We start from the raw sequence: 12,990 nt of genomic DNA, 5'->3' as shown, positions 1-12,990 counted from the left end.
CTGGCAATCTACATACTCTCCCACAATAGAAGTTTGAAGGCATTTTCATGAATATCAAACTGGCTGAATATTGGGAATGTAAAATATCAAAATATTGGAAAGATCAAATTTCAAACTGGTTGAATATTAGGTCTCCTCTCCTTCCCTCTACTTCTCCCTCCCACCCCTTTTGGGATCCACTTGTGGAATCATTTGATAATAGAGGAAACCAGTGAATTGAGAAAGGAGATAAAAACAGGGCATCTCCTTTCACGAGCATCCCCACTAATAAGACCTATATGGTCTTATTGGGACAAAGTATACATTCACACACATGGACCAACATGAAAGGCTGCTCCTCATTCAAGTGGCTTTAGACAGAGGCAAATAACAGGAATCTCCAGAATTCCCTCGTTAATGGTTCTCATGCAATCTAAGTGGCCAATTTTTCTTTCAATGTAGGGTTTGGTGATGATTCTATGGATAATAGATGCATTTTCTTCTTCTTCTTTTTTATTTTTTTGTTCAGAAGGGGCAGCCACTATTAGCCATGATTAAACGCCAAGCAACACACAGAGGTGATAATTGACAGACCAGGAGACAAGCATCAAGGGACAAGGAAGGAGGGGGACAAGGCAAGCAAGGTGGGAAAGACGGATGAGGTCACACTGGTAAAGGAGACAAAAAGCCACCTCGGGGGGGTGTTCCAAGGTCATTTTGCGGGTTGTTGTTCCTATCCAAGCTGGGACCTAAACATGGGCCCAAGCTGCTCGGTTTAAGGGTGCCCAGATAGTCTTCTGTCATCACAGCTCTTTTTGGAGAGGGTTCTGAGACCTGGCTAAACCTTTCCAGGACACGGAGTGATGACTGGCGCTTGGGAATGGAGGGCTTCCCTTCCCCTTCTGGGCTGAGTTCATGCCCAAAGGGATGAGTTTGGGACTCTGCTCTCTGGCACATTGTTGGGCCAGAAGAGTCACTGTGTGGAGGCTTTCGGGAATGGTACTGGAGGGGCTTTTTCAACCTGAAAGGCAGGGGGCCCATGAGGTAGATGTTTCTAAGGACAATGTTCTTATCCCCTCCCACATCCACTCTCCAGCCAGGGCTCCTGGAGGCCTGCTGCTGCTCATGCTTCCGGATGGTAGTGAAGCGGGTGTAAGACGCTGGACAGCTGCCTTTGCACTTGTTGTGCCGATGCTTCTGGGAATCACTGTGCACGCTGCTGGTGCTACCCTCCCGACTGTCATTCGAGACAGTGGAAAGATGGTCAAGTTCATCCATGCAGGCTGAGGGTGGGTCAGCAGGTAGAAGGGCCCTAAAATTCAAAGTTGGCTCTTCCATATTGCTACAGGAGGTCGAAGCATAGGCCACTGTGGGGTGTTCTGGGGTGCCCTTAGCCCTATGGTGCAGCTTGGGAGATTCTAGGAGGGATTCGGCAGAGCGTGCCGCGCTCAGACCACTGTGGGCCAGCAGTGGCACAGGAGACTTGCTCAGTCGGCCTGATAAGTCCAGGGACGGCATAGAACGGGACCGCTGGATCAGCTGCTCAAATGCTGTGACCCGGGAAGAGACTGTGTGTTTCGGGATGTGCTCGGAGCTCTCCTGGCTGAGGTTGAGCTCTCCCCTGGCCTCCACCAGGTTGCTGGATTCAAAATGGGATGCCAGGTCCCGGACACTGGAGGAGGAAATGGAGCCCAGGTGGAGCCCAGTTCGGTTGATGTGGTGCATATTTTTGTAAAGCATCGTGAATTCGCTACCCCCCTTTCTAGAAAGGGGGCAATACTTCCTGGCACTGGTCCCATATTCCTGGAGGCTCTGGGTGCTGCCAGACTTGGTGCCATACTCTCGCTTCACCCTCATAAGAAGGTTTTCAATGCTTCCTCCTCCTTGTAAGGGGAGTGTTCTTTTGGGATCATCCGAAGCCGGGGAGCTACAAAGGTTTTCATAGCTTTGAGCCTTCTCCGAGGGCAACAGGACAGTCTTCTTTTCCTGCAAGAGAGCACTTGGAGCTGACAGCCTGGGTTTGAATTTGGAAGGGAGGATCTCAGAAATGCAGGCTTTCGCTGCCGACAGGGGCTTCTTATGTTTACACACAGGCCCTAACACATCACTAGCATGAAAGGTTCGGCTAGGAACTGAAGAAGAGGACATCATATGAGCATTCCCACCTTTACGATCCACTGGTAAGCATGCAGAATAAAATAAACACAACCTATTAGGTTAGAAGCTGGAAGCAGGGAAGAAAGGAGAGGTCACATGCTCATTTTTTATCAATGCATCTCTTTCATTTGGTGTCAGAAAGCAACATAAAAATAACTGAGCTGCAAAGCAGGTGCAAATGGGGTAACTAAAAGAAAAAATACCATTCTCCCCACCCCCACTCCCACTAGGTGTTTCTGGGGAAAAGGACACTCAGCTGGTTTCAGAGAGAGAAGTTGGAATTTTTTTTTTAGAGAGAGTGGTAAAGCTAGGGAACTGAGAAAGAAAACCTGCTACCATCAGAAAGCCTATCAGGGGATGTGACACAAGAGGTCTCAAAAGGTTTGGATATGCATTTGGACCAGTCAGAACTTCTCCTGACTGCTTGATCAACCACAACTGTCATTTCCGTTATTTGTGAGTATGAGAAATAAAGACTGACGATCCTCACCCAATTACCTTTAGTGGAAGCAGTGCTGGAGGGCCGCTTGAGACCACTTAATCCCTGGAGGGGAATGTCTCCACCTTCCAAAACGCTTTTGTAAATCTGTCTTTCATTCTCCAAACCAGTGGAATCCCCTGGAGCCATCTCTGACTCTCTCTTCACTGCATGGATATTGGGCGAATATGAGCTACAAAGATTGTAATTTTGAGAAAGTTGGATTTAGAAGATTGTAGTTTTGAAAGAGTCAAATTTAATATCAACTTTAAAAAAATAAGAGAGGAAAAGAAAGCATGTTACCAGTTAAAGAATAAATGCACATCCATTTGTTCTATAAAATTTCATACAAGAACATGAAATGTCTGTCAGATAAAATAATCATTTTCATTTAGAAGTACCAATAGACTTCTTTTATAGGAAAGGTGGCCCCATGAGTAGCTAAAGTTCATTTGAACTCAACTCAAGTATTTAAGTTCCTACTATGTGCAAGCTACTGTGCTAGGTACTGGGGATGAGGTAAGGAAAGAAACCTGCCAAAATGCACGCTCTCAAGGAACTTATTTTCGAATGTCCACTACCAAATACTTAGAGATTTTAAACCATCCCAGACAGGGGTAGACTGGTGATTGTTGTGATTTTTTCATTCCTTTTGGAACCTTTTCTTTCAGGAGATACCTTAAAAAAATTAATCCCTGAAAACCATTAAAATGATGTTGCCCCTAGCATTGATTTCTTCTGTATACATTTGGCCAAATCCAGCTGCTTTTCCCAATTATAGCTTCTTACATGCAATGTTATTTCCTTGCATAGTACAGCAGATACTAAGGCAGTGGAATTTAGCTGTGTTATCTCTACATTTGTGACTGATGAGAAGAGCTCACTGTAGAAAAGTTGGCAGATCTGTTCCATTTCATGTCTGTTTGTGTCTTCCTGTGTCTAGCTGGATCTCAGGGCAAGCCTCTAACGGCTCATTTTTTCCCATTATTTTTCTTTTGCTTTTTCATGAGGCACTATTGCTAGCAAACATCCATCATATTTCTTGAGAATGAGTTTAGACTCTTAACTTATGTGGCACTTTGGCTGTGTTTTCTTTCCATGTGAGAAGGGGACCAGATACAAACCAATCCTCAACTTTTTGCAGAAGGAACATCCTAGAAAATGGCGTAAAAGTCAAAAATGCAAAGTTGCTACATTGAGCCTATGGGAAGTAGGGGATTAGGTAATCTTTTGTTAGAGATTGTTGAAAATATACTTTTCGGCATGCAATTCTTCATAACAAAGCATTAATTCTGATAATATGCGCTTTTCCTAACACAGTACCCATGAAATAACCCATAAAATGCAGCATACAAAATAAAATTGGTAACAAGCAAAACATTTTTAATATTTCCCTAGAATTCTGTGACCATTTGTGCTAACATCTCAAAAAAAATTGAATTCAGACAATATTCACTTTTAATAACACGTGAAATCTATAGTGCCATAAATACTTTTTTTTTTTTTTTGCAGATAAAACAAATCATCAGTTTGTTAACCTTAAACCTGTGGCCAACAGTGGCTGACAGCAGCTGCAGACACTGAAGCATGATTCATTTAACACCTTTATTTTTTCACTAAGCCACATCCTTGATTTTGCACACCTGGGCTTAGAGCCAAAAGGACTTACACTACACTTTGGGGGCATAATTGCAAGACAAAATTTGAGTTTTAAAAGCAAACAAGGAAAATATGCAATGAATGCCTGGGGAAATCTTTACAAGGTAGAGTGAACAAGACCAATGAAGTGCCTAGTAGGATACTAACGGTTTTGTGCATCACACTCTCATTTTTTTCTCTACTGCTTATTGATGTGAATATGCAGGGTTGCCAATGCAATAGTGAAAATGAAGTTACTAACAAAATCATAGGAATGCTTAAGGTGATGAAAGTTAAACCCGTGAATGTTGAGGATTGATTCTATTTATTGGCAGAGGCTCTTTCTTGGTTCTCTCTGTCTCCTAGTAGAAGTGGCCATTTATATCAGGAATTAGTCTAAGAAATGACGGTTATCTTGAAACAAAGTCTTTCCTTTTGTCCACTCATTTAAAAAAAAAACATGTAGCTCATCTAAATGAGTAGTATTAGAGCTACTAATCGGTATCTTTTTTTTTTTTGGTCTCTTATCTTTTCTTCTAGTTTGGCACTTAAGACTTTAGCTCTAACAAAGTGATTAACTTACACCTAGACACTTGATTCTGAAAAGACTGTTACTTTAGTAACTTCAAACTTAACATGTCCAAAAGCTATCTTATCTTTCTTTGTTGAGGCAACTGGTGTTAAGTGACTTGACCAGGGTCACACAGCTGGTAAGTGTCTGAGGTAGGATTTGAACTCAGGTTCTCCTGATTCTAGGGCCAATACTCTATTCACTGTACCATGTAGCTATCCCTCTATCATCTTTCATCTTAAACCTGTTCTTCCTCCTGATTTTACTACTTCCATTAGAGGTATAACTATCGACTATTCACCTAGTAGTCCATCTGTGAAATCTCGATCGATAATGTTTTTTACTCTTCCCCCTCTTTCATTTCATTTCTGATTAAATATCCAGTCTTGTTGATTTTATCTCTACAGTATTTCTTGCATCCATCCTTCCCTTCTATTGTCACTACAACTGTCCCACATGAGCCCTTGTTACCAATCTATATGTCAAATCCCTCCAAGCTCCCTCACTCTTTGTTGGGTTCCCCCCATCCAACTCAAATGTCACCCATTCCAAAGAGTTTTCCTTTATTTGTCTCTTATCGATAATGACCTTTCCCCCCCAGGACCTCACACAAAACTCTATGAATCTCTTATAAGCATACATTATGCAGATTCATTAAACCAATTTGCATACATGTCATATACTCCTTCTAGAACTGGGGTTCTTAAATGTTTTTTGTTTCATGAAACACTTTGGCAGTTTGATAAAGTCCATGGACTCCTCGGAATGAAGTTTGTAAATGCTTAGAATAAAATATATACAAAAATAAAGAAAACCAATTACATTTTGATAGGTATCAACACATCTTAAAAAACAATTCATGGATTCTAGATTAAGAACCCCTGTTGCTGTGGTTGTTCAGTTGTGTCCAAATCTTCATGATCCCATTTTGGGGTTTTCTTAGCAGGGATATTGGAATGGTTTGCCATTTCCTTCTCTGGCTCATTTTACAGAGGAGGAAATTGAGGCAAATGGGGTTAAGTGACTTGCCCAGGGCTACACAGCTAGTGTCTGAAACCAGATTTGAACTCAGGTTCTCATGACTCCAGATCTGGTGCTTTATCCATTGCTCCATTTGGCTGCCCCAAAAGAACCCCTGTACTAGATTATAAGTTCTTTGAAGGCAAATCTTATGTCTTATTTAGATACTGCATCTTCCCCTAAATGCCTGGACTGTGTATTGCACATATCAGTTGTTAGTATTGAAGTATTAGTTTTAATAGAAAGCAATGTGAAGAAAAACTAGTAAAATCCTCCTTAGCTTCTTAAAATAAAAGTTGGTGGCTAGGAAGCAGTGATCCTGACTGAATACTGAAACTTGGAAGTCTAGTTCAATTCAGCAAAGAATTTAAGTTATGGGAGGCCAGCTTGCACATTCAAAACAGCAATATGGGAGGAGTTCATCAGAAGGGTTTAAAATAAAAGTCAGATTGGAGAGGGGAAATGATTATCACTAATTAGGAACAGCAGGGAAAGTTACACAAGGGAGGTGGCATTTGGATGTAAGTTCCATTTATTTATAGGTTATAATTCCAGGAATACAATTATTATCAATTGTTTGTTGGGAAGATTACACTGAAGGAAACTTTTAAAAAAGAAAAACTAGATCTGTGACTTCATCAGCAGGGGATGTTCTTGGTGTAAAAATTCCTCTTATCAATACGAATCAATGATTCTGAGGCCTTAGGGAAAAAAAATTGCTTGGTGACAGAGAGTTAGTTAAGAGACCATGGTCACAAGGGAAGGTGGAAGGGAACAAGTATTTATTAAACACCTATTATGTGCCAGCACTATGTAAAACACTTTACAAATCTTATCTCATTTGTGACCACAGAGATCTGTATGTGTTAGTGGAAGGACTCAGGTCTTCTGGGTTCTAAGGCTAGGCTGCCGTGCCAGCCCCACACAAGAATGTTCTGGAAAAGAGGAAAGAGTGGGTGGGGAATGCAGGAAGGAAGAGTAATACTGAATATTTTCCAATTAAGTTAGTTTACCTATTCTGTTATTAAATAACAATAGCTTATGCTTATCTGTTGTTGAGTCATTTTTCTGTTGTGTCTGACTCTTTGTGAGCCCATTTGGGATTTTCTTGGCAAAGATACTGGAATGGTTTGCCATTTCCTTCTCCAGCTCATTTTACAGATGAGGAAACTAAGGCAAACAGGGCTAAGTGACTTGTCCAGGGTCACAGAGCTAGCAAGTATCTGAGGCCAGATTTGAACTCAGGACGACCAGTCTCCCTGACTCCAGGCCTGGCGCTCTGTGCACTATGGCGCCCCCTAGCTGCCCCTATGCTTATCTAGCATCTTACAAAAGAATTTCAAGTACTCCAGCTGATTTCATCCAAGTCTTTAGAGGGGAGAAGGCAGGGCAATTGGAGTTATGTGACTTGCCCAAGGTCACACAGCTGGTAAGCGTGTCAAGTGACTAAAGCCATATTTGAACTCAGGTCCTCCTGACTCCAGGGTCAGTGCTCTACTGACTGCGCCACCTAGCTGCCCCCTAGTCTACCACTTTTTGAGGTAGGTCTTAATGGTTGAAGGGACTGCTCTAACTTATTTTGTCCTGATCCATGGGGTATAAGTTACTTTCCTCATTTTCCAGATGACATAGCTGAGACCCTGGGGAGCTCAGATAGTTAGCATCGGGGACAGCTCTAGAATTCAGGTGTCTCAGTTCTAGGTCCATTATCTGAGTTCCTTTCCCTTTTGCAATCCTGTTAGAAAGGGCTGTTAAAACCATTTGCTCCCATTGGTACCTGGGCTTTATAGAGTCCCTAGATCTAAAAGGGGGGCAGCCAGGTAGCACCACAGTGCATAGAGCACTGGGCCTGGAGTTGGAATGACTCATCCCCCTGAGTTCAAATCTGACCTCGGACATTTACGAGCTGTGTGACTTTGGGCAAGTCACTTAATCCTGTGTACCTCAGTTTCCTCATCTGTAAAATGAGCTGGAGAAGGAAATGCAAACCACTCCAGAATCTTTGCCAAGAAAACCCCAAGTGGGGCCAGAAAGAGTTGGATGCAACTGAAAAAATGAAAGGAAAAAAAAAAAAAAGAGACTGAACAAATCAAAAAAGGATCCTGAGTGCCACCTAGTGACCAACATGAGTAAATCTACTGTTGAGTGAGACTTCTGCCACCTAAGAACTAAAGATGGTGGCAATTATATTAAAACACAGTTATCAAATTTTTTTTTTAAAAGGTCCCCATGTTAAGAACCCCTGAGGTAGAGGGCTTAGCTTTAGGAAGGAGTAACAGCAGCTCTTCCTCTGTGATCAGAGGAAAGGCGGAAAGAGTGGGTGTGAGGAATGTAAGAAGTCCAGAGAGCTCCTATCAGTCTTGTCAGTGAAGTGGGAGGCTAAGCAATCTGTTGCCAAGGATGGGAGCTCCGGATTCATAATATCACGGAATCGCAGATGTAGCACTGGAGGGCAATACAGAAGTCACCTGGTCTAACCCTCTTATTTTACAGGTTAAGAAACTGAGGACCAAGAAGGTTAAGTTGACTTGCCCCAACCCAGACAGGTGATGAGTGGTAGAGCCAGAATTTGAACCCAGTTCATCTGAATCCAAACCCAAATCTTTGGTTTGGAGTAGTCCCCGTGAAGAATGAGACAGGCTAGAACAGAAGATTGTTTAACGTGCTCTCCCTCCTCACCTCTGCCTCTTAGCTTCCCTGGATTCCTTCAAGACTCAGCTCAAATGCCAACCCTGTGCAAGAAGTGTTTCCTGGTCTTCCCAGTTGCTGATGCCTTCCTTCTGAGATTACCTTACTGCTATTCTGTATGTATCTTGTATGTGCCTAGTCAGAATGCAAACTCCATCAGGGCAGGGTCTGGTTTTGCTTTTTCTTTTTATCTCTGGTTCTTAACACACAGTACCTGGCACATAGTAAGGATTTAATAAATGTTTATTGACTGATTGAAGAATGATACCTTAGGAGCTATGCATCATAATGTAGTGGGGAATATCACCTTTCTGCCAGTTTGAACAGTTTAGACCATATTGACCATGAGGAACAACAGACGAGTTCTAAACAGACAATTTCTATTTGGGGAAGATGAATGAGGTGAGACACATTGGAGGAGTGGAAGACTGGAGACAAAGAAACCATTTAGGAGACTATTAAAGAGCCGGTAAGTGGGCATTCCCATCTATGGAGGTTTGATTCTTCACTTCTTAGTGCCCAGTTTAAATTGGGAAATTCATGTGCAACTGAACTAGTCTTACTCTCTCTGGGTTTCCCTCCACCACAGCTCTCTGACAACCTCACCAGTTCCATGTTGCCCATCCCATTTTCCGCTGGGACCTGGCAGCCCTCATTTAGGGGAATTTTGTCTTGATGATTCTAAATTCAAAGAGACAAGCAACAGGTGCATGGAACCTTAGAATGTTAGAGTTAGGAAGAACTCTAGAGACCATGCTATTCCAAGTCCTCATTTTCAAATGATGAAACAAGAGGTTCAGAGATATTAAAAGGGATGTCCTCGAATTCATATAGCATATGGCGGAGCGCAAAGATGCTTCTGAGAAACACAGAGCTAGGAGATCTTTTAGAAATTATCTGGTCCAACCCTCTCATTTTATCATTTTACAAGACCTTGATAACTTGTCTTGGAGTTAGATACGACCCTGGGCTCTTTTCACTAATCTACACTACCAACTAGCATTTAAAAGATGAAGAAATTGAGATGGATGAAAGTATATTAAAGTAACATCTTCTTTTAAAAATCACCACAATGTTAGAAAACATATCTATGATACTTATGTGTGCATATATATGTAAACACACATATGGATATGTGTGTATGAGTATACATACATATCTGTGTCTGTGTGTGTATATATATGTATATATGCATATATAATTAATAGTAGTAGTATTAGAGAAGCTAAAGGCAAGCTTGTCACAGAGTAGTATATCATGGATCTTCAATTTCATCAGCATTAGGGTTCCCTTCACTAACTCTAATAACAACCCATCCACAACTTAGTAGATCAACCAGTAAGTACAGATAAATCTTAAGAATGTGTTTAAGCCTCAGAAAGTTTAAACTACTTGCCCATGGTCACACAGCTAATAAGTGTCAGAGGTAGAACCCAGACCTTCCTGACTCCAAGTCCAACACTTTGTCCAGGATAGAATGCTGGCTCTCTACCACCATAGAACAATAAACCATAATAGATGTTTGGTATTAGGATTGGTTTAGCCAATTATGAGCAAGCATCCTTGCCAATGAAAGGACAGATGTCCCTGGGGTAGACTCCCACCTTTCCCCACTTTTTACATTCCAGGGATAAAAACATGCAGTGGATCTTCAACTTACTAGGCAGGACGCTCAGCAGCTGTTTCTGGAGTGGGGCTGACTCTTGTATTCTGTAAATGTACAAAAAGAGAGGTCAACATTTAAACAAAGGAAAAACAATAGCCAAGTCATTTTTTCTGTTAAACAAGCTCTAATAATGACCTTTAGGAGCTAAGACGAATGGGAAGTATGAAACAGATCATGTTTGCAAAGAGGGCAACATTTTCCTTCCTTCCTGTTAGGGAAGGGCAGATTTTTAGCCAAGTTGCTCTTTTCCTCCATTTTTCAGTAATTGGATCAAGCCCAAAGCAAGAATGTGCTACTTACTAGTAGGGTCAGGAAACATAACCTGGGGCTATCTCCCCCACCCATTCCCCTCTGCCTCCATGGCAAAGACAGACTGGTGTGTTCTGGGACATTTAACAAAGTCAATTAGAGGCAGGACCCAGTGCCACCTTTACCAGGATGCTCTTGCACAAATGGGTGAAGATTCAATCAGGAAAACTCCAATTCCTTGGCCAGAGCTAGAATGGTCTACTGCTGTTTGGAAGTTCAGCAGAGGTGAAACTGAATGAAATTACACTATTCTGTACATAGGCAGTCATTTGCCACCACTTCTAGATTTGCTAATGTGGAAATAGGAAGAAATGTGTTTGTATATTTATAATTACAAACACTCTCTCAATAGAGACAGGGAAACCTTTTGGGGGAAAATGTAGGATTACAGCCCCATAAGCAAAATAAATACATAAAGAAGAGAAACCACCAAGAGCCATGTCTAAATGAAAATCAACTTCATTACTTATTTGGGATTTTGGGGCAGGGGATTCAATTTGAAAGAAACATATAAGGTGTCTCAAAAATCCTAGACTCTTGGGACACCTTGTATAAAAGTACAATTCAACTACTTTAAAGAAAAAAAACAGACATATGAAATTGTAATAAGCATAACAAATAATTTTTAAAACCTTCAGTTCCATATTATGAACAATGAAGGAATAAAGCTATCTAAGGTAAAGAGAGGAAGAGGAAGAGGCATCCAGGACAAGATGAGGAAGAAAGAGGGACAATTAAGGCAGAGGCAGAGAGTAGATGAGACATTTGTGGGAAATGGAGAGAGAGATTTGGGGAAGGAGGAATAAAGGGAGATAGTGAAAGAGGAAAGATATAGAGGGAGGGGGAGAAGTAAATGCTCTCACAGTCTCAAGTTTCCATGCAAATGATCAGATTACTCCTCCTCCCCTTACTATGTACCATAATTAGCTGTTCTGTTCTCCCTAGAGTCCCTTACACGGATACAGTCACTACCTCTCTGTGGCTAACTCCCAGATTTTATCTTCCATCTTGTTCTCCCTCTTAAGATGAGTCCCTCATTTCCAACTGCCTATTAGACACATCTATGTGGATATCCTGCTGACGTCAACTTAACCTTAATAGGCCTAAACCGACATTTTCATTCCCTTCCCCCAACCCAACAGATTTCTTTCCCTAGGTTTCCTATTTTTTGTCAGTAATATTACCACTCTCTGAGGCCTCCCCATATCCAGTTCATCACCAAACCCAGTTGATCTTTCTTGCAAAACTTCTATTACCTTCATCCTTTCTTTTTCACTATGTTATGGCTATTGAAGTAGCTCCTCATTGCTCCCATGGCTTATAGTCCATTTCCCCTCTACGCATCTTTGCCAGAATTGTCTTTCTAAAAGATTGCTTTGACAATAACATCCCCTTACTCAGAAATCATCAACGGCTCCCTATGACCTACAGGACAAAGCACTAATTTTTGCCTGACTTTTGCCAAGTCTCTGCAATCTAGACCTACTTTTGCACACTTACCTCCCACTACTCATTTATACAATCCCTAATAATGACCTTTAGGAGCCATGACGAATGGGGGAGATTGTGTTTGCAAAGAGGGCAACATTTTCCTTCCTTCCTGTTAGGGAAGGACAGGTTTTTAGCCAAGTTGCTCTTTTCCCTGATTCTTGAGTAACTGGATCGAGCCCAAAGCAAAAATGTGCTACTAGTTGGGTCAGGAGACATCTCTGATTGAGACCCAACCAGATTGACCTACTCACCATCGCCCAGAAACATGACTTTTTATCACTGTACCTTATACCATTATCCAGCCTGGAATGCCTTCCTTCCACCACCTAAAGCCCTATCCCATCATTCAAGACACATTGAGTGCTACTTTCTTCATGAAGCCCACTCTGACTACTCCAGGCCAGAGTGGTCCCCTTTTCCATGGAACTCTGGGCACTGATTACCTCCTTTCAATGTGCTCTGTCTTGCCTCTCCTAATGGACTATAGGATCCTCGCTTCAGGACCCCTCTCATCACTCACAGAATCTCATGATTTAGAGCAGGGCTGTCCAAAATGCAGCCTGGGGGCCGCATGCGGCCCAGCTACCGCAGAGCTCTCATTAAAATGGCAAATCAAAATATGTTGTCTACTGTTGATTGTTGTCTATTATTGATGATTTAGAGCAAGGCTAGACTTTAGAGACTGTTTAATCTAACACCCTCATTGCAGAAATGAGAAAACCGAGGCCCTGAAATGCTAAAGCTATTTATCCCGAATTCCAGAGCCAGTAGATAGCAGAGCTGGTCATCAAATTCAGGTCATGTAACTAGAGGCGTCTGGGGCAGCGGAAAGAATATATGATGTGGGTACAAAGGGCCTGGGCTCTGGTTACAGTTCTTCTTGCCCGTGTGATTTTGGGCAAGCCACTTCCTATCTCTGGGCTTCAGTTCTTCATCTATAAAATGAGGGGATTGAAGTAAATGACCACTAAGATTTCTCTCAGCTCTAAATCT

At 41.9% G+C, this 12,990-nt stretch overlaps 1 protein-coding gene across 50 annotated transcripts in view; it reads right to left on the bottom strand.

Annotated features, from left to right (window-relative positions):
• The window catches only part of SORBS1 (sorbin and SH3 domain containing 1), a 304,222-nt gene that overhangs the window by 35,043 nt on the left and 256,189 nt on the right, over window positions 1-12,990 (bottom strand). For all 50 annotated transcript variants that reach the window (XM_036735337.1, XM_036735348.1, XM_036735343.1 and 47 more), the window contains 2 exons: window positions 10,192-10,241; window positions 2,635-2,807 (listed from right to left, as the gene is read on the bottom strand). In XM_036735337.1, coding sequence (XP_036591232.1) covers window positions 2,635-2,807; window positions 10,192-10,241 — 223 coding nt within the window. The remainder of the gene's footprint in view (window positions 1-2,634; window positions 2,808-10,191; window positions 10,242-12,990) is intronic.

Source organism: Trichosurus vulpecula, chromosome 8 (genome assembly GCF_011100635.1).
Source record: "Trichosurus vulpecula isolate mTriVul1 chromosome 8, mTriVul1.pri, whole genome shotgun sequence".
Taxonomy (NCBI): Eukaryota; Metazoa; Chordata; class Mammalia; order Diprotodontia; family Phalangeridae; genus Trichosurus; species Trichosurus vulpecula.
The sequence above is the reverse complement of the archived record's forward strand: the minus strand, read 5'-3'. Positions and strand labels throughout refer to the sequence as shown.